The sequence below is a fragment of the Cheilinus undulatus genome, linkage group 13, assembly GCF_018320785.1.
Source record: "Cheilinus undulatus linkage group 13, ASM1832078v1, whole genome shotgun sequence".
Classification (NCBI taxonomy): Eukaryota; Metazoa; Chordata; class Actinopteri; order Labriformes; family Labridae; genus Cheilinus; species Cheilinus undulatus.
In genome coordinates, this window is record NC_054877.1 from 5,189,355 (window position 1) to 5,217,054 (window position 27,700).

At 39.1% G+C, this 27,700-nt stretch overlaps 1 protein-coding gene across 10 annotated transcripts in view; it reads left to right on the forward strand.

The window, feature by feature from the left end:
- The window catches only part of LOC121519808 (supervillin-like), an 89,135-nt gene that overhangs the window by 52,317 nt on the left and 9,118 nt on the right, over nucleotides 1-27,700 (forward strand). For 7 of the 10 annotated variants that reach the window (XM_041802784.1, XM_041802780.1, XM_041802775.1 and 4 more), the window contains 19 exons: nucleotides 4,943-5,075; nucleotides 6,106-6,162; nucleotides 9,209-9,286; nucleotides 9,829-9,976; nucleotides 11,619-11,711; nucleotides 11,994-12,074; nucleotides 12,321-12,498; nucleotides 12,595-12,767; nucleotides 13,044-13,199; nucleotides 15,537-15,673; nucleotides 17,777-17,924; nucleotides 19,714-19,859; nucleotides 20,668-20,843; nucleotides 23,633-23,780; nucleotides 24,127-24,406; nucleotides 25,234-25,385; nucleotides 25,778-25,883; nucleotides 27,086-27,293; nucleotides 27,385-27,518. In XM_041802784.1, coding sequence (XP_041658718.1) covers nucleotides 4,943-5,075; nucleotides 6,106-6,162; nucleotides 9,209-9,286; nucleotides 9,829-9,976; nucleotides 11,619-11,711; nucleotides 11,994-12,074; nucleotides 12,321-12,498; nucleotides 12,595-12,767; nucleotides 13,044-13,199; nucleotides 15,537-15,673; nucleotides 17,777-17,924; nucleotides 19,714-19,859; nucleotides 20,668-20,843; nucleotides 23,633-23,780; nucleotides 24,127-24,406; nucleotides 25,234-25,385; nucleotides 25,778-25,883; nucleotides 27,086-27,293; nucleotides 27,385-27,518 — 2,732 coding nt within the window. The remainder of the gene's footprint in view (nucleotides 1-4,942; nucleotides 5,076-6,105; nucleotides 6,163-9,208; nucleotides 9,287-9,828; nucleotides 9,977-11,618; nucleotides 11,712-11,993; nucleotides 12,075-12,320; nucleotides 12,499-12,594; nucleotides 12,768-13,043; nucleotides 13,200-15,536; nucleotides 15,674-17,776; nucleotides 17,925-19,713; nucleotides 19,860-20,667; nucleotides 20,844-23,632; nucleotides 23,781-24,126; nucleotides 24,407-25,233; nucleotides 25,386-25,777; nucleotides 25,884-27,085; nucleotides 27,294-27,384; nucleotides 27,519-27,700) is intronic. The other 3 variants (XM_041802781.1, XM_041802778.1, XM_041802783.1) reach the window with 3 other exon arrangements.

Here is a 27,700-nt window from a genome sequence, read left to right on the forward strand (position 1 = left end):
ACATAATTAGAGAGATTTTATTTGATCCCATGGAGTAATTAATCTAATTTAGATGGTGTAATGCTCGCTTGTCTGTGATTGTGTTATGCAACTCTACTGCAGACCAGTGCTCGAGCTAGAAACATTTCTTAAAGAGTCCCAGAAAATCACAGAAATCTGGCAGAAAAAGCTGAAAAATAAAATTTGTAAAAGAAATCTTGGCTACATTTTAGTTCTCTCTCTAAAAATAGCACATCCTGTTCAAAAGGCTTTTATAACTTCTTACTGTAGTCACTGTCATGGCCAGGTATTGCATGTTCCTAGCAACTAATTTCCTTTTGATTAAAAGAAAGTGGAGGCAAACTTGGTATCCAGAACCTGACTATTCAAATCTACTTATTTTGAATTAGGAAGATTCCTTGGAACTATGGTATCAGTTGATGAAATGCAAATTTATATTCAGACAAGTTGACTAGTCTAAAGATGTGTCATCACTCAGGAAATGGTTAAAGTTGGGCATAAACATTGCTCTGAACCAAACTGCATATTGTATCGCTATTTTAAACAGTATTGTAATAAAATTGACAGCAATTCTAAATGGCGCTGTAATGTTATGCATTATAGTAATTAACATACAGAGCAAAACAGTGAATGTGCTGTACTGTCACTGTAGAGACAGATTTATAGCACAGAAACTTAAGAAATGAGTCACTTTAAATTTAATGAATGGGAGCATTGTTGCTATAAAAATTGTCTCTCTCAGTTGCAGTGGTGTGAGCTTACAGGCTTTCAGAATGTTGCAGTGTATCCCTAAGCAAGTAGATGCAAATTGCAACTCGTCTCATGGTGAAACTTTGGTCTGAATTTGGCTTTATGTGCATGGATATTGCAAGTGTTGTAGTGATATCTATGGTTGCACTGGTAGCAGGACATACACGTCCTCTCTTCCTACTCGCTCACAGTTTATTGTCTGGACTGTTTCCTCCTGTAGTTTCACATCAGCTTAGCCTGACTTTGCACGGGAAATTCATGAGGGGGTAGATAGGTCAAATCAGAGTGAAAATTTGGTATTTTTTGTCAGACTTACACATACACAGTATGTATACTGTTCTTTGGAAACAACATTTACCCATCATTCTAGACATATATAACTGATTTAACTGACCAGTAATCCTGCTTCCAGCTAATGAAGGTGAGGGTATTTAATCATAAAGTCAGTGGATTGCGCTAATCAAAGACAACTTGCTGGTTTTAAATGATTTTGATTAAACTCTATGCAAAGTTACCACTCCCCTATTTCCAACGTATATGGACACAAAAATCCTCTCCCTCATCCCCTCGTTGTCTTTCTTTTTCTTTCTTTCTGTTTTCATACAAACTGAAGGGTTTTCAAGGCTTTGGCTAAGTCATAATTTATTTTTTAAGGATAAATAAAAAAAAGAATTTGCGAAAAAGCATTTTTATTTGCAAAACAAGTTAATCTTTGACTCTTTGTCTGACTTTGTCTTCTACAGTGTGCTCTAATATGATATGGAGAATTGTTATCTCGACAACTGCCAGCTGTCTGTGCAGGTCTGAAACAAAATGGTCCATATAAAGGCTGTAGTTTGTCTTTTAAAAATGTTTAAATGCTCAGAAATATGTATAGTTGACTCCACCCAACCTGACTTGGCTTTACCTTTCAAAAAATACCTCTCTAAAGCAAATCGTAGGAAATTTTTTGGTCTTAAAGTGGTGACATAGAGCAATTTTGCATTGATGTGAGCTGTTTAGGAGAGAGAACATTTTAAAAAGCCAGCTATTTCTGCTAAAAAGACACACGGCACATGGATTTGCACTCTTACTTTCTTGGACACTTAAGTTCCTTAAAGCTACAAAAACTCAGTTTGCACTGCATCATCATGAAGGAGCTCAAGTTAATGCTTGTGTGGCATAAAAATGGCTGGTCCTGAATGGAGAAGCTGGGTTAAAGTGCTCCTTAAGTCCTGACGCAGAGTAAAGCTGCAGGCACAAGTCAACCTTAATTCCATTCACAGATCCAGGATCCAATCAGACCTTAGCTCTCTGCAACATGAAAAACTGTTATGTCAGCAAAGATTAGTCACTTACAGAGATATTTCACCTGCTTTAGTCAAAGGACTTCATGAATTCCCATTGTGTGGCAGACTCAGGTAGGAGTCACTGTCTGCTTGATGGTCTAGTATATAGGTTGTTCCCACCCTGTTTTATATTTGAAGGTGACAGATTTAATTTTAGTAACGTTGTGTTTCTGCAGAGGGCTTGTGCGTTCTGTATGAATCCTCTGAGGTTTAGTAGATTCCTCCCAATGCCCTCATTTCTGCCCTGTCCACACTCAGGCAGCAGCGATGACATACTTTCTGTAACCCCTCAGCCATCCGTTATCAGTGCTGTATAGAGCTTTTTTACAGTCACGTTCGCTGGCTGTGTTGCAGAAATCTCTGACCTGGTTTTTCACCCTTGAAGGAGTTTTATACCTCTCCACCAACGACAGCCAGACAGGAAAATTTATGTTTTCAGGTCATGTGTGCTACATTTCATGAATGCCTGAAGGTGATTTCTTTCCGCTAGCACACACGCCCACTTGGACTGAACGACAAAACTGATATGATTCTTATGTTTTAAGGTTAGAGGCCAAACTTATGCTGTCCATACAAAACACATTTTGGCTGCTTTTCAAGAATTAATTCGCTATTAATAATAAAAACTCTCACAGAAATCTATTGGATGAAATGTCGAGGTCATGATGTGGAAGACTATAATATTCACACTTAACTTTACTGGTTGTCTGCTGAATAACAGGCATTGTACTGGTCTGTTGGGGGGATGAGGGAGCTGAGCTGGAAGGCAAAGCTTTCCATTTACCAGTCAATCTTTGTTCTAACCCTCACCTATGGTATTAAGCTTTAGGAAGTGACTGAAAGAATTAGACTGCAGATACAAGCAGCTGAAATGAGATTCCTCTGGAGGGTGACTGGGCTTGGCTTTGGAGATAGGGTGGAGAGCTGGGACATCCACAGAGAGCTGCTGTTTCAGTGTAGGTGGTTTGGGATTGTGATGCTTCCTGGATTATATATCCCATCTGGCCTGGGAATCCCTCATAAGAAGCTGGAAAATGTTGCTGGGGAGAGGGATGCTTTGGCTTAGCCTGCAGCCACTGTGACCTGGTTAGGCAAGAGAAAATAGATGGATTGTGAACTGTGAAATTAGAATGATCTGCAGTCATACCTATGAAAAATGTGTTTAGTAAGGACAGCTGGATATTACTGACTGGAATAAAAAACTGTTCTTTTCATAGAAACAAAATCCTGTAAATACTCTGAAATTTTCAGGGTAAGCTTCATGTGTGAAGGCAAGTGGCAGCATTTTCCACCCCAGCTTAAGCAAATCTTCTCTGTGAAGGTCCAGTGTAAAGAGATCACCTCCTCCTGTCTGACAGGGAAAATCTACTGATGTGAGATACAAATAAGGGCAAGCAAAGCTTGTCTCATATTTCTGTGTCAAATCAAAATTCTAGCATACACTGTAGGTCACCTAAACTCTATTCTGAAGCCTATGCATGCTGCCATTATGCACCTCTACAAACATGTAGCCATATGTCCTACAGACGCAGACTGTAACCCCTGTGATTGGTCTGTTAGGTAGCACTGGGGCACCACCAATCTCTGAGAATGTCTGCAGGCATATTGTGTGCAGTCTAGAGTGTGACAAATGGCTGCAAACAAGGACACAATCCATCAAATCTACTTGCTTGATGGCATCCAAAGATATCAGATGTGCATTTCATCATTTGCATCCCACAAGAGGTGGAAATACCACAAAAAAATCCCTGTCCCCATGCCTCAACTGGTTTGGCAGACAAACATGTGATCTCCTTCAAGGTCTCCTCTATTTTCTTCTTTGCAACAATGCAGAGGAATTAACATTCATCAGCTCTAACTCAAATACAGTTGGTTGCAGTTGCTATGATTTCCTCTATGCCTTTGGTTCTCAACCTGTGGGGGGCACGAGGCTCTGTCTACTCTCAGGTTTTAAAAATTGAATTTGCACATATTAACCAAAATCATGATCACTTATGAATAATCCATGCAATGGTCTTTGGGTAAGAGAATTTGTGTTTAGGGCTAACAAAAAAATATATAAAATTGATGTTAATTTTGACCACAGTGTATCCCTATTTTTTGTGTTAGTCTTGGAGAGGCTCAAATTTCTTTCTTCTGTTAGATACAAGCGGAAGGGGGGTGGGGCTCAAAGGAAAAAAAAGTTGGAAACTACTGCTACTACTGCTGTGTAGCGCTTCGGTGGAGTTTTGCAGAGCAACATGGGCACACTATTGCACAAGTATGCAGTGCTCACATTGTCTCAGGCAACAACAGCACAGCTATGGTAAAACCAGGCTGAACATAGGCAGATTTTGGGGCAGACTGTCTGAAAAATTCAAGATGTTATAACTGCAAACTTGTGATAGCTTCCTTTTTAACGAAAACACACCACATTTACTGCATATTTTGTCACAAAGTGATGTAATGGGACACAGTGGATCCGTTGCTGAATTACTCAAGCTCCATTGTGCATGCTGTGTTTTGTATAAAAACTGAAGATTTAGTACCTTAATGCACTCCCTGATGTTTTGATGTGCTTGCAACCTACTTTCAGAAGGAAATTCCACTTAATGGTTCATGTCTTCCATCTATTTTAAAGTATTTCACTTGTTTGGTATTTTAAACAAAAAATGAAACTTAAGCCAGACATGATTTAAAATACAGAGTGTCTAAGCCTTGATTGGCTGAAAAACTGATACCGTTAAGAGTGACCTATTGGATCTTTGGAGTCGAGGTTCAGTTCTATGCAGAATTTTTTTTCAGGGTTTGTTTTTTCATCTGTTCCCTGGTGTCAAGTTAGCTCAGTTGTGTCTCATTAAATTGTATATTTTGTTCTGTGTCAGGGTGGCACTGCTGAAGAAGAGCGGTGAGGAGGACTGGAAGAACAGGATCAACAAGAAACAGGAGGTGGTAAAGGCAGTGTCCACAGAGCAGCCAGCAACACTGAAAGAGAATGAGCAGACCGGCCAAAAGAAGGTCAGTCTGATGTAAACACCTGCATAAATATGAATAAGCTCAAATTATATGCACAGGAGCAATTATAGAAACTTATAGTGCAATACCTGAAACATGCATAGTTTGCTAACAGTCATATTTGCAACATTTTACAATTTAAGAACTGTGACATGGCAGCAGCACCTATCTCAATACAACACTATCCCATGGGATGCTCAGATGTTTTTCTTCCTTTTCAAATATTCAGTATTTGACATCAGGATTTCCCATTTAGTTTTTGGCTTTTATGTAAGCAATTAAAAAAGACCTTGGTATAAGTGATGTAAGGGTTGCTAACTTGTGCTGTTTGCTCTTTTGGTTGTGATAATAAAGATGTTTTGTTTACATCAGGTTATATTTTAATACAGTTAGAAGCAATGGCCATGAAAGTGGGTTTAATTTTCTGAATAGGGGTTTCTACATCAGCCGTACTAAAAACAAGAGCCACATTTCATCCCCTGTCCTTCCTGGTTACCATGCCAGCTCCTGTCTCTGGTCTTTTAGCTAAGTGGCCCTTTCATTTCCTCTTTTAGTCCATCTGTTGTTTGAGCTCAGTGGTCCAGACCAGTGCAGCATCCAGCCCCCAGTAGACTGTAAACCAGGAAGCATATGGGATCGTCTGCTTGTAGAATTGGCAGCCCAGGGGTTTAGGGATCAATTCCCATTTTCTTTTTAAACAAGAACAGATTTGGATAAGCTCCAACCCAAGTTTTAAGAACTTCTCAGGAAAGATGTTTAGCATTCGGTTTGCTAAACCTCTAGTATGAGTCTATGTTGGTATAAAGAGCAGCTACAATTCAATTTATTGGCCCAAAGAACCTCTTCCTTAGGACTGACATTCACCATGTGTCTCATCTACTTCTCATTAGTATTCTGTTGGGTGAAACAGCCTGCTCAAACCCTCGATGGTAACCCTTCAGGCAGCCTCACCCCTAAACCCATTAAAGCAACAATGGTCTTCCCCTTTTCCCCTCCCTCTGACCGAGTACTTCCCCTGTGTTTAACCCCTCAGGAGGAAGGGGTGGGCGTTCAAGACTACTCCGCTGTATCTGTGTCTGAACAGCTGTGGGTAAGATCCGTTGGCAGTTACACTCCAGCTCTGTACCAACTCACAATCAGCCTGTGTGTGGGATCTGTGTGGTCTAATCTCGGCTCTGTGTGGATTTTCTGTGATTTCTGCTCCTGACTCTGTCGGGCTTTGGTTGCTCTGCACTTGCAGTCTTGAATGCTGCTTTACTGGTGGGATACTTGCAAAGCTGCTGATGCCGCTGCCTTTGAATGAATGAGTGAATGATTGAAGCTTCTATTGCCCCAAGGGGAGTCAGCCCTGCACTTAAAGAATTGAACACGAAAACATAAATTGCACAGACATAAAAAGCCCCACAAAGAACAGCACATGATAAACAAATTTAGAGGTTCCTTCAGCTTAATGGTGATCAGTCAAGAAATAATTAGTGTAAAACTTTGCAGAGGAGATGGATTGGTCGGACCCATCTCTGGCTTTAGGCAAATCCATCTTGCAAAGCTTCAAGCTGAAACACGTGTTTCTAGCCAGAAGATGAATAGACCAATCAGCAGCATGTGCAGTGAAAGAATTGGTAGATGTAAGTGTGACTTAGTTGTACTGCAAGGCTTTGAACACTAGTAGCCAATGAAGAGATCAGCACTGATGCAGCGACAGCAGCACATTCATTAGAACTGGACAGCATTTCTTTATTAAAGGAAGAGCAAAGAATCCCACTAGCTCCTGACTTCCACCAGATATGTGTTCAGTCTGTCTCTGCTGTGTCATGGCAACAGAGCTAATAGGTTTTGGTTAATTAGACTACTCTCACCAGCTCCGCTGAGTTGTGTCTCTGCTCATAATTGCTCCAGCAGCCAGGTTCCCTCTGCAGTGGATATGCAGGACTTCTGTTTTTGCTGGATGCTGGACCACTGCGCATCAGCAGGAAGTTTCCCCAAAACCAAATTAGTATGTCCAGTTTAATTTCAGAATAATGTACTTTGTACCAATGCCAGATTGCCAAAACGTCATAATGGGGTGTAACCGAGCCTGAGGTCACCAGTTTAGAGAGTCAAGAAGAATAAATCAAGTTTATTTAAATTGTACATCTCAGACAAATCATAGTAAATTGATTAAGTACATTTATTTCTGTATAGGTTTCATACCCATGGTAAAATCTCAAAAAGTCAAATGAAAGGGAAAAAAAAAGAGACAAATCCAAACAAGTCCACCCTTCTCCAACTCCAGCTGTTTGGAACAACAGCTTCACTGTACCCATTTGTTACACTGTATAGCCTAGCTTCCTGTCTGGTCCAACCAGTGAGTCCTTCTTAAAAAAAATCTGCTCATTGAAATCACTGGAAGCTAAAGCCACTTCTACTGTATGAGTTACCTCATATGGACCAACTTCAAAATACTGAAATATCCTTTTAAAAAGCCCAAAGACAGTCTTGAAAAAGGTCTTAAAAGTATTAAAATCTGATTTCAGATTTCTGGCATATAGCTAAATGTCCAGATTTACCTGCATTTAACTTCAAAATCCAATGATTCTTTAAGAACACTGCTTGACTGCCTAAATGATGTTAAGTTCTGGATGGCCGCAAACTTTTTGCACTTAAATGAAAAAAAGACAGAAATCATAATGTTTGAATGTGGTCCAGCAGATTTTTCAGCTGGTTTTCTGGGGCCCCTTGCACCAAACATCCGGTCATCAGTAAAGAATCTCGGTGTAATATTTGATAGGCTGAAATTTTTGCGTCCAGTTAGCTCAGTCGTTAAGAACAGCTTTTACCATTTTAGGATTTTATCGAAAGTAAAGGGTTACCTGCCATACAGAGATCTTGAGACTGTAATCCATGCTTTTACTAACACACGACTTGATTACTGCAACTCACTATATATTGGCCTGGACCACTCACTCTTGCACTGCCTGCAGCTGGTACAAAACGCAGCTGTCCGTCTCCTCACTGGCAAGGTCAAGTGTGACCACATATCCCCTGTCCTAGCTTCGCTGCACTGGCTCCCAGTTGCTTTTAGAATATATTTTAAAATTTTATTGTTTGTCTTTAAAGCTCTTAATGGCCTAGCTCCCCAGTACCTGACCGAGCTTCTCCGTTACCATGTCCCTGTCAGCACACTGAGATCGTCTAGCCAGTTGTTGTTGGTCACCCCCAAAATGAGGTATAAAACCAAAGGTGACCAAGCCTTTGTGGCGGCTGCCCCTCGACTCTGGAACAACTTACCTTGGCATATCCGCTCCACGGGATTAACTTAGGTCTTTAAATCATCTCTAAAGACACACCTCTTCTCCCTGGCTTTTAATCCAGGTTGAGTGGACATCTGGCAAAATCTTAACTAAATTTTTAACTTTTTTTTTTCTTCTTTATAATCCCACTGTGTTTATGTATCTTGGTATTGTATCTGTGCTGCTTTTGATCTGTACAGCACTTTAGTCAACCCCAGATCTTTTAAACGTGCTTTATAAATAAAGTTTGAGTTGAGTTGAGTTAAACTGTCAAACACACAATTCAAATGATAGAATTAAGTTTTCCTCCTCATGCTGGCAGCCAGCACCACTATTCAAGAGAGCTATGTCAAGGTGAGCTGGATGGTTGGCTTTACTGGCTGTACAATGTGATGGCTGAACATGTTCTGAATGCTCACACAAGTTACATCAGGGCAAACCAACAGTTTGCACAGGTGCAATCTGTAAAAAAAGCCCTGAGGTTGGGAAATCAGGTGATAGTTTAGCTCTTAATGTGCAAATGTGTGCATTTGTATGACCAAGAAAGCAAACATGCCAGAAATGCATCCAACCAGGAGCAGCTGATTGACAGATTTTAGTTCTTACTTTAAAATCAGCTTTAGACTTAAAATCGGGTCAGAATTGCCTAAAAATCCCACAGTTTTTGCCTGGTCTTAATCTTGTATTATCAGCCTTTTGATTAGGTCTAAAAGTTCATAATGAGTAAAAAAAAATTGGACAGTAAAGTTGCATTCCTAGTTTCTTGCCTTCTTCCGTCCCTTGTCTTCCTTCACCTGCATGCTCATCTTTTCCCATCCATCTCTTCCTTCCTTTCTTTCACTTTTCCATTAAACTCTTCATCCTCAGGAGCCTGTCTTCTCTTCCACCTACTCTCCTCCTATCCCCCTCGGCCAAAAGTGTCAGTATATTGAACATCAGAGTCAGGTAAGGTTGTGCACCTAGAACGCTTGAGTGCGCGAAATGCTTTGTAGTTTTAGCTTTCCTGCTTCATTTGTAACTACTGTTGCAAAGGATGCTTTGGGTGTTGTTGGGTTTCATTTGGTTCTTACTGCATGAGTACATCTCTGTATATTAGCATCAATTCTGTTGTGGAGTAAAGGATATACAGGCAAGAAAGGACACCCATCTAGCTACTTGACTACATCAAATCTTTATATATGCTTGGTTTGATGCTGTGGCTTTGTTTATATTCACTCCAAAGGGAGGGGTGGCATCTTACAAAGCTTAAGTAAAGCTATGTGAGGGGGGATGCATTTTATGGGGGGTGGTCATTGAAGCTTGTATGACTCAGTTGTTTTATTGCATCTCTGAAAAAAAATTATTCCAACATTGCTGGAATAATGTTTAAATTACAGCTGTCAGTCAGCCTGGTTCTGCACAGGTTATTGCTTGGCATGCAAGATTTGCCTCTGACTTAATAATCTTTCTTATTGGGTCAATTCTGTGATTTCCTCTTGTCTGTGCAGAAAATGGGAGAGGAAATCGAGGCTCAGATGACCATAGAGGAAAGAAAACAGATGATTTCCGTTCGTGAGGATGCCTGGAAGACAAAGGGTCAGGGAGCAGCCAATGACTCCACTCAGTACACCGTAGCTGGACGTATGGTCAAGAAAGGTCAGTGCACTGACATGTTTTTACTTAGCTGTTTCCACTGAGGTGCACACTTTTTTAAAACATAATTTTCCATTTTTACCAGATTCTAAAGGCCTACAATATCTAATGCATTTGCTCTTTGCACTTCTCCTAACAAATGACAGAGATTTGTTTGAATTTTAGTGCCAAATGTATTAATTTTTGGAAAATGTTTCCTGCACTAGAAGAGTTAGTAGCTAGTGGCTGTCTTGAGCTGCAAATGTTTGTGTTAATTCAAAAGAGACAAGCCATTTTAAGTAAAACATTCAAGGGAAAATGTCATTAAAAAGTCCCTTTTTTGGTACATTGCACATGCATATACAAGCGGAGTCTCTGCTGACCCACAACATGTGCAGTAAGCCAATCGAGTCCTTTTCTTCTGGTCCACCTATGTCTAAAAACGCAAAATCTGACAGTCTATTCAGAAAATGCTCATATCATGATGTCAGGACAAGTCAATAAAATGATACCTGCCCCGCATCTGGTATCCCCACCCATAGCAATGAAAGCACACACTTTTTTCCTGTGGGCACTCCCCCAAAGAAGACAAGAGCTGAGTGAGAAAGAGCTCATTTACATATAAAGGGACACACACACCAAAAAAGTCTGTTTTGACCGGGTCAGACAATTTAGATGGGGTCAAAAACCTCCTCTGGTGTTTGAGCCATATTATAATTTGGCAAGTGGCAGAGATGTTTCACCTAGACCACAGGGGACTGTGTTAAAAGGTCGAGGAAGGGTATGATTTGGCACTTTTAATTAGTAATACATGTTGCAGTGCTAATTTTGCTGACTAAAACTATGACTAAAAATGTTAGTCAACTACCTGTTTTTTGTTTTTTTTTTTTGTTTTTTTTTTTTTACAAAAAAAAAAAACAATCAATGTGCTAAGGCCTTAAGACTAAAATACAAAGTAGCTGCCAAAATTAAATATAGAAAAAAATAATTAAATAAGTTCAAACTCGCGTCCTTACACAGTGCCACAAAAAAACCTGATAAATAATAATGTTTTGATTATTGCTTTCTTTTTGGAGTTGGGTTAGTCTGAGTGCTATTCTCCTTTTCTTTCAAACAGAGAAACAAACAGGGAATGTCTTGGTTGATTGATACAACCTTTGAGAATTTAATGTTGGCTTTATTTGATAATAATACACATTTATTATTAGAAATGCAACCACTGATCTTAGTTAATACTCAAATCATTGCCAGTGCATTGATGTAGCTCTGCATTAAAACTTAAGTCACTCTTTAGACATACTTTAAAGTTCAAGGCAGGTCTTTTTGTCCTGTAGACTTATTTGTACACATGGCAATATTTACAGAGGACACATCTGATGTAAATATCATTAGAAATGTTCATACCAACTGACGATAATTATTAAAGAACAACTTTTTATCTAATATATGCTAATACCAATGTCATGCCAATAATGGCATGCATCTCTTGTGATTATATATTGGCATTAACATAAAAAAAATTATCGGTATTGTTATGCAATTGTCATTCAATTCAAATTATGATAGTATTGGAATTGAGGTAGTATTAGCAGCAGGGTCTCTATTCTTATCTCATTCTCAGGCATTTTGTTCTATCTGGTGTGAATTTGTCTCTTTGTGTCTCCAGGCCTGGCAGCCCCTTCAGTTATCAGTCCCATCCTGTCACCGGTCTCCACCAAACTCAAGAGCAACACGCCGGCTGTCAACAAACCACAAGAGGGTGAGACGGATATACAAGTCCTGTCCCTTGCACTGCCTCCTAAGCTAAAGAAATAATGTTCCAAAGAGTATATGAGCTGCTGTTGTTGACAGAAAAGGACTGATTTGAATTTATATGTCCATCTGTTGTTTTCCCTGATGTCAGAGTCTCAACCAATAACAGTGACACTTTACTGTTAACAATTCAGAGTGAAAAAAATGAGATATTGGAAATTCTTCCCTAGTTTAAATAATTAAACCAAATTTTAATCTAATTTATCGATAATGAATTACTCTTTTGCAGAGATTGAGGCCAAACCAAACATGGAATCGGATAAGAAGTTAGACAAGTTGGAGAGCTTTTTGGGACGTATAAATAGCAAAGGTTTGTATTTTCAAACTAACTTGAAGTTTTTCAAATTATTTCCCAGCGTTTAACCTCCTCATAATGAGCAAAATGTTTTTTGGTAGACATTTGATAAGCATGTAACTTATTTATAACATTTAAACAACACAGTTTTATTTGACTTCTCTTTAAGTCTGTTCTGTCAACCATTCTGATTTTTCTACTGTTGTTATGAAAGTTTCGATTGCTTGAATTGCTGTTCTCTCATTTTTCTTTGTTTATCAGTTGCTGGTCTGCAGGAAACCACCTTAACAGTGACAGAGAAAGCTGTAAAAGAAGTGATGAAGCTTGATGATGAAATCTTCTCCAAGTTCTACCGACACGTTGCTGAATTTCCTCGCATGCCCACCAGAATTGAGATCAGCGAGGATTTCGACTCCATCTTTGGCTCTCAGGGTCCAAAGTAAGAGAACAATAATGCTCCAAAAGCAGTGAAAGCTGCTTAAATCTCATAGTCTTCAACCAGTATGCACTCTCTCATGCTTTTCATCCTTTGCAGGTTGACTTCGGCCATGGTGCAGCATAAGCGAATGGTGCGTCCCTCCAGAAACGTCCAGGCCTCCAGAAACCCCCTGAAGATGCTAGCAGCGAGAGAGGACATCAGACACGAGTACACTGAGCAGAGACTGAATGTGGCTCAGCTGGAGAGCAAGAGGATGAAGGCTGAGAAGAGTGAGTGTAGAGACGGCTTGTGTTTGTGTATGTTTATCATGTTTTAGCTAAAAAGTCCCAGGGGAAAAGTTAGAAACATTATCATTCCTTACATCCTACAAGCTACATTCATCTCCTCCACTTTTAATGTAAACACTACTAATTGGATTGCAGCCTCCTTTGGCCCATTTTTGTAGCTGTAATTACATTAGGGATTTAGTTCTATTAAATTTTAATGAGGCACATTTTTTCTGCTGCCTGTGGGTCTATAATTTTATAAAATCTTTCTCGTTCCAGTGAATAAAACCTCAGAGTACTCTGAGGCTGCTCTGGCAGGTTTGGCCAGTAAAGAGAACTTCAGCAGCGTGAGTCTGCGCAGCGTCAACATCTCTGAGCAGATGTCCAACAACAGTGCTGTGCCATACAAGAACCTCATGCTGATGCAAATCAAAGGTAAAAATCTCTACAACTCTGCTGATGTAACGCATACTGTAAAATGGGTTTTACTTGCACAGCATTTGCTGCTGCCTTTTGAATTTTATTTTTAAAAAATGTGTAGTAAAAATGTTGATAAAACAAACGGGAAGTTATTGTTTTGTTAACTTTAAATTTTTGAGAGGAAGAAAAATAAGATTGGACAAAATATAGATTGTAGATTTTAAGCTGGCCATACTCCACAATTTTAAGCCCAATTTCAGACCAGATTTGCCCCCTCTGACATTGGAGCAGAGGTTAATTGCAAAAGTTACTGTCCTACTGTGTTGAGCCTCCCCAACCTTGAATCCTAAGTGTGCATGTTTTAATTTTTATGATTCCCCTATGGAATACCCACAACAACAAATGAGAGCAAGCAGACAAGGTGGCGTCACAAACCAGGTGATCTTGCATACTTTTACAGTTTGCAAACATACTCAAAACTATACCTTTCCTTTTTTATTTTTTTTTAATTTTTATTACTTTTGGTGCAACTGAAATACATGTCAGGACTGCCAGCTGAGGATTTCGATTGTCCTTTGTGTTTTTTTTTTTTTTTCTTCTTCAGTTACGCTTGATTATGCATGTGGAGAATCTTCACAGTAAGATTGTTTAACATGGCAGGTGTGTGGTCTTGTGTCATTTAGTGTGTGGGTTTAAAGCAGGGATAATCAACTGGTGGCCTGGGAGCCACATCAGGCCTCCCACATCTTCCCATCCGGCCCCAGAACATTATCAAATTCAAAATATGCAGAGAAAGAGCTACAGCTATACAGCTATTAAAACAACTCCAAAATAACTGAGATTGAAACAATTTAATCAGGAATGGCTTTGTTTCATTGATTTTTCAGAAATCCACATGTAAGCCATTATTATGATAAAAATATATTTACATATATATGTAAATATAATTCATGTTCAACACATATTTATCAGTCCATTCTTTATTGACATTTTCTTGGGTTTTTTTTACGCTTACCACTACGCAGCATCAAACCCAGTCACAGACAACATGACAACCACAGAAATACTCAACTGAAATATCTCAATCGCCCCCTTGTGGCTGGATGCGATAAATGGACTGATCTCACAGTTTGAGCATAAAAATAGTTGCCTTTGATAGAAAATAAAAATATTTAAACACAAATGTGTTAACATTTTTTAAAAATTTCTTTAATTTATTTGGGAGTTCAACCCCCTAAAGTGCCTCATTAGGAAAAAGCTGGCCCTTGTATGAATGTAGTTGATCACCCCTAGTTTAAAGGACTATACAATGAAAATTGTTTGGAATGATCGTAATGTCTGGGGTCTCCCATGTTTTTAAAATAGTTCAAGATTTAAAGATAATCTAGTGTGTGGCCAGCTCAGTTGGTTAGCTTCTTGTTAACACATGATGGAAATCATCATATCCCTTTCTTAAGGTTGTTTCTTAAGTTAAGAGATGGTAAGTTAGCCTCATAGCAAAAGTCGATGGCCTTTAGGTTGGTTGAGTGTAGTTCAAATAAAGGGGGCATGTCATGACATGTCAATCACACTACTAAAATGGATAAAGAAGGATGCTACTGGACTTGGGCTTTGAAAAATTCACCTTTTTAGAAATATTATGTTTCTAATCTATTATGTTCAGGAACAGCTCAAGGTTCCACCAAAGTTAAAAGAATGTTGCAAGTTCATTGAAGATTTTTTTTTCCAGAAATTAGGAAAACGAGGGCTGAGCACTAATAGCACATCTATGCCATCTGATCCTCTTTTTAACACTTTAGCTTTTTTAAGGGGTTAAACATACAGGATGAGGCTGCAAGTGAACTTAGAAATGGTGGAACTTGAGGGTAGCATTTTTTTTTTTTTACCTTCAGAAAGAGCCAGGAGTGTGTTTATTTCTCTTTCCAGTTTTTGCGCTACATTATGCTGGGGTAACCAGTTTCTGATGGTATCCTTGTTTTTTAAGGATAAAAATCTGAGTAGATTATATCACGTAAATCACCTCCAGCTGGATAATCAATGAGTTTCCCACAATATTGTGAAAACACACATTTTAAGGGTGCTAAGATGTGAGGTGCAGATGGCCTCGCGGTGGATGGCCGGTGTTCATGTTTTGCCTGTTGCTCCTTCCCTGCATGTCTCTCCCCCACTCTTTCATCCTTGTTTCTAATTCTATCCAAAACTCTCCTCTCTAGATAAAGGCATAAAAAGCCCATTAATTTGTCATGAAAAGTGCTAAGTTGTTATCGAATTTCTTTTTGTTATTTGATTGCAATATGTTCTCTGGAAACTGAAAGATGTGGCAGAGAGGATTGAAAACTTTATACCCTCTAGGTCGTCGTCATGTTCAGACCAGATTGGTGGAGCCAAGAGCTTCCTCACTGAACAGTGGAGACTGTTTCCTGTTGGTTACGCCTGAGCACTGCATCGTTTGGATCGGAGAGTTTGCAAATGTCATCGAGAAGGCAAAGGTGAGCTCTCTACCTGAGTTATTATAGACTGTACCTTATACACTAGAGCTGTGGTCTGGATGCCTAGCGCTGACAATATTGGTTTTATATTTTCATTTGAACGGAGATGATTCAGTGTTGATTCTGCCTCTGCCACTTTCCCATACATGCACACACATGCTAAGACGGCACACAGACACACACTGACACATAAACCCATCTGTGCTCCTTATCAAACACATGCTCTCAGGCTCGTCTGCAGCTCTGCCATTTCCCCAAAGGATGTTTGTCTAGACACTTTCCAATAAATATTAGTTTCTCTATGCCGCCTTATTCAGTGCTGTTTTCAGGTTTTTTTGGATTTTATATGACCAATGCTTCTTCATGGTCACCTTACTTAGGCTTCAGTATCCAACTCAATTATTAAGTTGTTTGTTTTTGAGATCTTTGAGTGTGTAGCTGTGTATTTAAGAAGTGAAGGGTGTTTTTACATGAGACATAGTTGTTTCATACCGTGCCCAAGCGTGAAAATTGGAGTGGAGTCCATCATCCAGACTACCTTAGATGGTTTTATTGTTTTTAAGATGCCAACAACACACCTTCTCCCTCTTCCACATCTACTGTGCAGCACATAGGATGAAATGGGCCTTTGCTGCAAGAATGCAATGTGTTTTGAAAAGACAGTTGTTTAGAGTTGACTGTACAGCTTAACTCACAGATGCATCCCCAGTACTTGAGCTTGGCTGCATTCTCATCTCCCATATATCTGTACTGTACCCACCTCTTCAAGCAGACTGTACAGTACACTTGGATTTACTCTGAACTAAATGGAATCAAATTTTGGGGTTAAGTTAACTCAGATTTGAGCCTGGGTCCCTATTGAGGAACAATATAATCCCTGGATTAGTAAGAAATGTCAAATTTACTTGTATTAGCATTACATTTAAGAGACACAGTGCAAAGACTTCATCCTTGCTGCTATTTTCAAAGCCAAAACATGTTGTTGTATATTATGAACAGCCAAGGTCTGTGTCTAAGCCACCACAAATACTGTCAGTAATGCCATGTACCTGCCTTACTCTATTACTCGGCTTCTTATGCCTCTTGTTATCTTTTTGTAAGGCTTAATTTCTGTGAGTTTAATCCTCATTCATTCAGTGCTCAAAAGCCAAGCTCAGACCAAAGATTCTCAATGCAACAAGACCGTCTTACAATATTTCTGGAGACAGTTGCTGCAGCGTGAACTGAGCTGATCAGCTCGAATCAGACTGGCTGATGATTGCCTGTGATTCAGTTTGTGAAGTCACCAACAGCTGATTGTAATACATGGCATTTCAGGTGTTTTAACAGCTTATATGTAAGCACCAAGAGCCCAGAGGGCCTATCTTTTCTCTTGCAAAATGATCAACAATGTCAAGAAAATAAACTAAAATAGGCCCTATCTTCCCAGCTTTGTGCAATAGATTGCATTGCACAGCATATACATTTATCAAATATATATTAATGAGTATGGCTCATCTGTCATCAAGAAGTGCAGCGTTATCATCAGCTGTTCCCCTGGTGAAGAACTTTCCCCCTAGTTGGTATTTTCTTTGTTCAGTAGAGGTGACACCTATTCATCTTAACAAAACCAACCAAAGATTGCAATCACAGTTTAAATACCCCAGGATATGTTGTTGAAGCATCTTCAAAGTCTGGTTCCTCTCATTTTTTTTATGTTGTTGCTTTTTTGCAAGCACTCACCACCGCTGCATCACTGTCCTCATTCATTTTATACTCTACAAGCTGTGTGCAGCTACAAGACAGGCATGAAAAGTGGATGTGGAAACTGAAGCACAGAGAGCCGTTGCCACGGAAACGATAAATCTTCTCTCGAAGTTGTAGCAGTGGGAAGTGACAGGCTTTCAGAATGTGGACTATTGCAAATAACTGCAAGTTTTAACCCATCTTGTTGTGAATCTGTGGTCTTAAAATAAACTTGATGTTTTTATGTTTTTTTGCATTTCACTTACATTTAATGTTTCCTTGTGTTTCTTTTTTGTAATGTAATGTATGAGCAACCTGCAACAAGATTTTCCTTCAGCAGTAATAAATCTGTATCTTCTCTGCTTTCGTCTTCTGTAGGCGATAGATTTGGCCACATTCATCCAGACGAAGAAGGACATGGGCTGCAGGGCGACACAGCTGACTACTATCGAGGAGGCGGTAAACCCACAGAGTCCAGAGGCTCAGCAGTTCTGGACAATCCTGGGAGGACAGACACCTTATCAACGTAAGCTGAAAAAACAGGTTGTAGATGGTGTAGATTGTCTCACACTGAGCCTCATTCATCATATGTTCTGAGGAAAATATTTTTCTCTTAAAAAATACCCAACTGTTTTCATAAGATTCAGATGAATTTTCTTACCTGGGATTTGTTTTCAGTCACAAACAAAATTAAAGAAAACTCAATGGTGCTCTTGAGTGCTAAATTACTAATCATCAGTAATCCAGTCAATAATCTGAATTTGGAGAACACATTAGTTAAATCCTGAGATGACTGTGCAACAGTCCTACATCAGCTCTGCTGTGCAACACTGTGATTTTGTATATTTTGATAACTCTTAAAACTCTCTGCTTTTGTTGTCCTTATTACCTCATTTCTTATTATTTGTCTTACTTCATTCATATTTCTATTTATAATCCTTTGTTTCCTACTGATGAATTGTGTCAAGACCTAGCCTTTGGCAGATTTGTGGACACTGCCATCTTAGGTGGCTGCCATCGCTGCGGTATCTTCTGCTGTCTGCCGTTTGTGACAGCAGCATAGATGGTTGATATAAAATGTCAGATAGCTGCTAATAGAAATATTTTCATCAGATTATCATAACTTTAACTGTATTTAACATATGAAACTTTACTTCTACTTTTTTTCCAATATCTTTTTTAGAAATTGTGGCTACTGTCTGACACATATTTGTGCTAAAATGCTGTCTAATATGAAGTTACTCGATTTGCAAATTAGCTAACAGCGACATTTAATCATCAATAACTCACTAGTTAGTAGAAGGACAATATATAAAAGATTATTACATGAATTGTCTGGAAATTAAAAGTGAAATATCCTCTATAAATCACTTAGAAATGGTACTTACTTTTTTATATAGCACCTTAAAAATCAGATTTTTACCAGCTCTAGCAAAGGCAGGAATTAAGTGAATAATGAAATTAACTTCAGGAGTCAGGTCAAGCAGAGAGGCTCTAGACAAGTTAAACAAGAAGGTAAGAACAAAAATGTGAGCACAAAAGTCAACAAAAAAGAGAACAAATAAAAGGAATAAAAATAACAGTGTATAGAATTTGGGAGGCAGATAAGTGAAAAAAATGTAATAAAATAATGACACTTGTCTTGATCCGCTCCTGCAGAATATTATTCCTCAGTGCCATTGATGAATCAGTGTATATTCTCCTGTTTTTTCAAAAGTTAAACTTTGTCAAAGCCTTTTGAGCATCGAACTTCACGCGTCCTTCTTAATGTCTCAAGTTAACATTTATTTGTTATAGTTTTGCCAATTAATAACAGGTTTTATCTCAAGACACTTTAGAAAAAAGCAGGTCTAGACTGTGCTACATTATTTACGGAGACCCAACATTAATCCACCATCAGCACAACACTTAGAAACATTGTGCAAGGTTACAGTGGTGAGAAAAAAAACCCTTTTAGCAGACATAAACCTCAAACAGAACCAGACTTATGTGAAACTGACTTTTGCTGAGACAGTGTTGGGGAAGGGAGAGGCAGAAAGAGAGAGACGGGAAAAGACTTGTAAACTGGCATTAATTTGAAGCTTATGAGGACATGACATTCATGCAACCAGCCCTGCTGTTTAAAAAAGTGTCATGAATTTGATGTTGTTTTATTATTGGCATTTCTTTGAGTGTAAATTTAAGAAATACTGAAAGTGGTGAATGAAGCTCAGTGTACTTGCATGTAGAAATACCCTGGATGCGATGATTGATTTTGTAGAGGCTTTTGGATCAATGCAGACAGTTGCACTGAATTTATATTTCTGTTTCTGCAGCGGCAGGCCCACCAGAAGAGGACGAACAGTTTGAGAATGCAATTGTGGAAACCAACTGTATCTTCAGGCTGCTTGATGACAAACTGGTCCCTGATGATGACGAGTGGGGAAAGGTTCCTCGCAGCTCCCTGCTGGATTCTAAAGAGGTCAGTAGGACTTTCTGTTGCTATTTCACAGCATGGCATGTATGATTTATTTCATTATATGAACATGAAGAGTGAACTTTCATGGTTTTTAACCTGGATTAGAACAATATATATCTGTACTGTAGGCATACAGAATAACATAGGTTTGTAATGCAAGCATCAGTTTTTAACTAGTACTGTTCAGCTGAATGAGAGTAGGACTGAGGAGTATCTTGCAAGAAATCAAGCGCTGAATATTTATGTTCGCAATATTTTTGTCTGAGAGGCTCTGTGCTTCAAACTGGTTTAATTTGTTGCTTAGTAACAGCAGGTGCCATGGCAAAAACCTCCTACATCCATCTGTGCTCTGCTGCCGCTGCTGACAAAAATTAAATGGGTTTAGGACAGTCACACTCAAGTAGAGACTGCAGTTTCAGTGCTTATTTTGAATTTATATGATGAAGGATGACACATTTTTACTTGCAACATTTTTAACATCCAGTGTTTTGTTTGTCTTCTTCTACTGTGGAAATAATTATGGCCAGGTGTCGATTCTTTGCTCTAGTTTCTTTATATGATTCGATTTTCTATATTTTACTTTGTTGTCATCATCAATCATCCTAACGTGGCATTACTTTCATAACCATATAAAGACATATACAAAAGTCACGTTAAATAATCTTGAGATGACTTATTAGGGAGAGTTCTTCGTGAGATACTTTGTGGGTCATTTATCCTAAACAGATTAACTTTGGCAGCAACATGGGCAAACAAAACAATGCTCACCTTTACTTTCCTTTTGCCTTGTTCTTGCTGTTACATGCTGCAGGTGTTGGTGTTTGACTTTGGCAGCGAGGTGTACGTGTGGCACGGTAAAGAGGTGACTCTGGCTCAGAGGAAAGTTGCCTTCCAGCTCGCCAAACACCTTTGGAACGGGATGTTCGACTACACCTGCTGTGACGTCAACCCGCTGGACCCTGGAGGCTGCAACACACTCATACCCAGGTGGGGAAAACAACATCCAAACATCACAACTCATAAATCTATGCAGAAACATTTTACCTACTAGAATTTATTCGCTTGAGACTTATACAAAAGTTTTTAAACTCAAATTTACACATGAGTGAGGGTGCAAGACAGAAACAAGGATTTAACCTAGCTGTGTGAGGTGTACTTTATCCTCCAGTGGCCATACAACACAGCCCGAAAGGACCATTAAATCTGGAATACAAGTTGTTCCAGTCTGTTTTTGAGTCCCCCAAAGGGAAAAAAAAGTTTTAAACTACCCTCTAGGGTGATAAATTTCAATCTGTAAAGTCCACAGTGTGCAGGTTTTTTGCAGATGTTCTCACATCTACTAGCTATAATACAGTAATTAAGCTCCCAGCCTGCCCTTTGGTGATTGTTGTGCGACAGACTCATATCGCACTTCTCTTTGTCACTCTGCCTTTGTACGTGAGACACTTGTCTTAAACTGAAGAGTTTTTTTAATCCATCCATCACTCTGCAAGGTTTAATACTTTCATTTCCTCCCCATGTCCTTTAAGTGCAGGATTATCATATAACTAAGGAGAAAAGCAGTTAAAAAGTAGCACCAGCCTCCTCCAGTCTGGTCTGTAATGCATCACATTCAGAGCAGTGCAGCAGCTGCTTGAAATGAACAAAGAATTGGATCAATTTTCAATCACATTGGGTCTTGTGCTATGTTTGACATTGGCAGTCGTATACATGGTAATGATGTCAGATTTTATACTTGTTTATTAGTTGCATCAGTATTAAGGATGTAGCTATTTTTATAGATGAAAAAAACAGGTATTAAAAGTGAATCCTAGCTCTCGATTTTAGTAAAAGCAAAGGAAAAACAAAATTACAACAATATAAGCAAACACAGGCAAAATGCAGGGGCTGAACAGAGCACAGAATGTCAAACACTCACTGTAAGATGATTGTACCTCTATGATACTTGATGCTTTTACTTGTAGGCAACAAAATGCAGACTTTCTGCTCTGTGTTCCCAGAGTCAGAAATAAACATGGAGAATCAGCATTCAGTTTATATGCTCTGTGTATCTGGAACAAACTCCCAGATAACATCAGTTCAATCAGGAGAGACAAGTGACTGATTTAAAGATAACATTTCATTTTACATGTGTGATGATGAATTATATTTATTAACATATATGTGATATTGAATTATTGTCAGAGTCTCTTTGGCGCTTGAACTCCACAAGGTCATAGCGTGATCAAAGGGTGTCTGCCCTGAGCGGCGGAAAGATCAATCCCCATGTGGAATCCAAACACTGGTGGTGGTGGTGATGGCTGAAGAAGTCATCTTGGTCCATATGAACGTTGATGGACTTGTAGACTTGGCGGTGATGGGGAGGTGGAGGGTCGCTCGGAATCATGCCATGAATGAACTGATGGAGGAGAAACACATATTTAAAAGGGGCAGCAGTGATATTATAGGCCAACAATGAGGGAGTGGAGCAGTGCTATTAGATAGGTGTGACCAGGTGATTTGAACAGCTGATTATGATGTGACAGAGAATGATTGAGAGAGAGTTGGAAATAGTGCAGGCATGAACTACTAAACCAGCATAGAGAATATGGTCTTCCTGACTGAACTTACACCAAGCTTCATGTCTGCTGAAAGTCTGAGATCTTTTAAATCAAGGCTGAAGTCACACCTGTTCACTGCTGCCTTTGACTAAAACAATTTATCATTTTTTAAATTTTCTATTCTACCTCAAACTCTGCACTGTAACTTTTACTTTAATATCTTTGTTTTTATCTTTTGTGGATGTTATTTGCTGTTTTCATTACTTTTTAAAAATTTATCATTAAAAATGTTTCTATTGTGTTTTTTTTTTCTCTTCATCATTGTATTTTAATGTCCTATGTGAAGCACTTTGAATTGCCTTGTTGCTGAAATGTGCTATACAAATACACTTGCCTTGCCTAGTTAACATTTAACTTTCCTCCAAACAAACTATCAAGATTACCACTTTCCTTTTGCATAGTCCCTCCATTCATGTACAGTACTGGAATATGATTAAGTCCTCAAGCTGACACAAGAAAACTATGTCTCCACCTCTGTACAAAGATGCATGTTTTGGGATCCAGCATTTGTTGATACTTTCATCCTGTCTTTTACAGCTTTTTTCTCAAATTAATTCTGTTAAACCTTCAGGTCAAAGTCAGAGCAGTTTGGGTTTGATTTTGCTGTTCACATACAAGACTAAATCCTCCCACACTTGAATTAACTTGATGTGTTGGACTAAGTATGATTTCAGTTGGACTAATATGTTTGCAAATGTTTTTAAAGTCCAGTTTTTGTTGTACTACTACTGCAAGTAACTTTTAACTAATTTCATTTAATGCACCGGCTGCTAAATCAGCCTCCTAAACCCCCTACTCCAAACACATACATAACCTTTTCCTATAATGATTCCCTAACATCAGATAGCCTTCTTAAAATGCCAGATACGATCAAATATCTTCTTTTGTGGGAAACATTTTAACTCTTTGTCTAAAACAAAAGCTTGTCTCCTTAAATAAATGTATAATAGACAGAAACACAGTTTTTCCTTTAGCTGTTTCTTTGGCATTGTTATTTTTTCATTTTCCTTGTATTTTTATACTCTGAATCTATACCGAACTTCTAAAAACACTCCATTATCTGTAATTACATATGCATATTCCAATAAACATGACTTAAAGTGAACTACTGGAAACAGAACCCAGTCTTGTCTTGACATCTATTCTCCTTTTCTCTGTGTCATGTTTCATTGACAGGAAGGGCCAGGGTCGTCCTGATTGGGCGATTTTCGGCCGGCTGACAGAGCACAATGAGACGATTTTATTTAAAGAGAAGTTCATGGACTGGACTGAAGCAAAGCTGCCATCACCAAAGGAAGTCTGCGAGACCATACCTGAGCAGAAGGTACAAATCCAACACTCCTTTTATGAGAAATATTGTTTAAAAGTTAGACTCATCAGAGACTCTTCATATGTTTCCTCTATCTCTCCATCTGTTATTTTATTGGACTATGGCTTACACACTCAGTCTCAGTTCATACTGCCAATAACAGTTGGTTACTCACTGGGGCCAAAACAAGAATAAGAGAGCATATGCCTTTGTGTAGATGCTGGACAAACGTTAACAGAGAAGAAAGAGACAATTTTTGACCAACTGAACCATATAAAAGTGTCTTAGTCTAACAGTTATATCACATCACAGGGTATATTCATTACGAATTTTTGACCTTTTACCTTTTTCGTTTTCTCAGGAGGCTCCTGGGAGAGAGTGCCAGCCTTACGACGCCACCCTGATGCTCCCTGTCCTCGAGTCGTCCATTGCCACCATCTTGGACGGAGTAAATGTCGGCCGGGGTTACGGCCCAGTGGAGACTGAAGACCACATGAGGCTTCAGGAGATCAGCACAGTATCAGTGGATGTCTGGCACATCCTTGAGTTCGACTACAGCCGTCTGCCACGCCAGAGCATCGGACAGTTCCACGAGGGCGATGCCTACGTAGTGAAGTGGAAGTACATGGTCAGCACCTCAGGTCAGTTACCATCTTATTAAACTCAAACACTTACAAAGGCAAATTACAACAAAGAACCCTAAAGAGTCCCAGTTAGAGCCGCTGCACTAAAATGAACACAAGACTACAGAAGAAATGTAGCTCTTGTGCTATTCCTGGCAAATTGACTCCTATCTCCTGTTGTTAATCTGTTGATTGTGTACCGCCTTAAAATTAGATAAATGTAATAAAGGTTTGAATACATACATATGGACGCTGCAATATCTGACACTTGCCTGCTATAAGGACAAGCTGCACGTGTTTATTTTCCTTTCTATTTGACTCTTTTCTACTGCAAATGCAGACTGCCAAACAGTTGCTCTATTAGCATCATGGGGGGTATAAGGATCCCCAATAAACAACTCAGAAAACAAAACAAAGGCTGTGTTATGTAAAAAGGCGATGCTTTCTCCCTCAGCATGCATCCATTTTAGCTGTTGGATAGAAGCCTGAGTCTAACAGCCATGCTTCACACCTTTCTATGCAGTCAGATGAAGCCCAGCTACCCACAGAATAATTAGCACCAATTTAGTATTGAGCAAAAACAGCTTTTTGGGTAGAGTTTGGATTCCGAAGGGACGTGTTGCAAACCCAGTCATGTGTACTAACATGAAGAACAGCAGATTTATATACTTCATGTCCTTATCTAAGATTGAGCAGTGTTTTCGCACATCATATATTTTTCTCCTGTCATTCAGGCCTACCTTAGGTGACTGCAGTTTTCACAGGAGAATAAACTTTTATTATCTTTACAAGTTTTGACAGTTTGAAGTACTCTGTTCATTTCATGTTGTGTGTGTTTATCCTAGTTGGTCGTAGACTTAACCCTGAGGCGAGGAGCACGGGGCCAGGAAAGGAGAAATGCTGCTACTTCTTCTGGCAGGGTCGACACTCCACCGTCAGCGAGAAAGGAACGTCAGCGCTCATGACGGTGGAACTGGACGAGGAAAGAGGAGCACAGGTAAGAAAAAGAACTTTTTCATCTCATACACAACAAATGAAATGAACAGGGTATAAAATGTGTTGTTTAATAGTCCCTGGTGTGAAAATAACAAGAAAGGTGTTGAGATTTGCAGAGAGACACAGAGAGACTGCTCAAGACCAACATAAAATTGTAACATATTTGAATGATGTTTGACAGATTTTGCAAACTAAATTCCCTCCTTTACTCTGTTACCCTCATATTACAGACTCTCTATGAGAAATAACTACTTTTTTATGGGAATACAATTTTTCTATGATAATGCTATGAATGCTTTTGTCCTTAAAAGTACATTCTGTCATTACCCCATTGTCTCGATAATTTTGATAGAAAATCTCACATTTTTGTTTTCCTGTGTCTGTGTTTTGCAGGTTCAGGTGCAGCAGGGAAAAGAGCCTCCATGCTTCCTGCAGTGCTTCAACGGAGGGATGATCCTGCATGCTGGCAAGAGAGAGGAGGAGGAAGAAAACACTCAGAGTAAACATGATTACATAATTATTTTAATTCTACTTAGACATCTAGTTGCAAAATTGACTTAATAGCTAAAGACCTTACGATTTTGCCAGAAAGCAGAGTGTTCTCTCCCTTTCAGACACTTGATTTTTTCTTGAAAGTGACTGGATGAAATAAATATTTTAAATCTAGCATTAACTGTTCATTTTCAGTATTTTACATTTTAGGGTATATCTTAAAGTGCACCAAGTAGTTCAAGTTTTAGGAACTGTGGGCATTATCATTTTTTTTTCTGTTGGCATCACCCTCAGCCAGAGTTTATGAGCACTTCTCACTGGCACTTACTGTTGCTTTGTTTGAAAAGTTAGCTCTTGCCTCCCTCAGTAGGTCAGGTGTGTTTTTAATAGCTCTGTGCTTGATATTTTCCTTTATCCAAGTAAATATCACCAAGTAAACATGATAATAATGTTAGACATTTGTGTGCTGGCGTCATCAGCAGCTTTAGACTTGGAAATCTTTGCAACATTGTGTCTGACAAAGCTGAATTTAAAACTCCCACCTTGTCTGAATTTGGATTGCACAGTGATAGAGACAAGAGGTGGCGATCCAAAAGTTTAATTTTTTTCTTCAAACTGAGTGTGCTGTGAACACAGAAAAAAGCAGCTGTCACTATGGGTGTCTTTGAATTGAAAAAAGCTGAAATACATTGGTTTTGTGGTGAGAATGGGCACTTGCTGACTTGGACAGGCTCAACAGGTTTTCTTCTCTTTAAATAAAGGTTAAATAAACTGCAAAAAATGGCATGAATGGACTCAGTAGAGCTGAAGTGGGTAATTCTGGTACAACCTAAACAGAAAGCTCCATCAACACTTGTAGTTCGGAGAACAACTTATTAGACTGATGCCTTTCAGCTTGTAGTGTTCATCAGGGTCGTCCAAATGGACTCAGGTCTTATTATTCTATAAAATACATAGCACTAACTGAATATTGGACAAAAAAGTCCAAAGACTTTTTGATTTATTTGTCATGTCTAAAATGAAATCATCACAATTTTAACAAAATTAAGCCTATTATAAACGTCTTTTGCAATATACTGACCAAACAGACTAAACAGCTGAGTTTTTTCTATTTCTGTATGATCTGCATTTTTTTTTTCATTTTTAATGTAAAAATAAAGCCCTTCTTATATCCCTGCTGATTATATCCCCCTGAATGTCTGTGTTCAGGTGAGTGGCGACTGTACTGTGTGAGAGGTGAGGTGCCAGTAGAGGGCCATCTGCTGGAGGTTGCGTGTCACTGCAGCAGCCTGCGCTCCAGAGCCTCCATGATCCTGCTCAACGTCAACAAAGCCATGATCTACCTGTGGCACGGCTGCAAGACACAGCTGCACACTCGCAGCGTGGGAAACACAGCAGCACAAAAGATCAAAGAACAGTGAGACTTTATAAAGAAATTCAGATTTCAGCTCATCTGTGGTAGTTTTTGTCTTTTGGTAAATATTCGGTCTTCCTTTGATTCTGCTCAGGTGTCCTCTGGAGGCAGGGCTACACAGCAGCAGTAAGGTCACCATCAATGAATGTGATGAAGGCATGGAGCCTCCAGGCTTCTGGGAGGCTTTAGGGAGGAAAGACAGGAAGGCCTACGACTGTATGCTGCAAGGTACTGCCTGAAGTTATGTTTTTTGATTACTTAACAATAACCACTGTAATCACTGTCACTTTTTTGAGAATCGTGTCTTTTGAAACTTTGTTATGTACCTTTAAACTACCTTAGAGCAGTTGTACTCACACTGCTGTACTCAGGTATGACATTGACCAAAATATATTTGCAAACATCTCTGT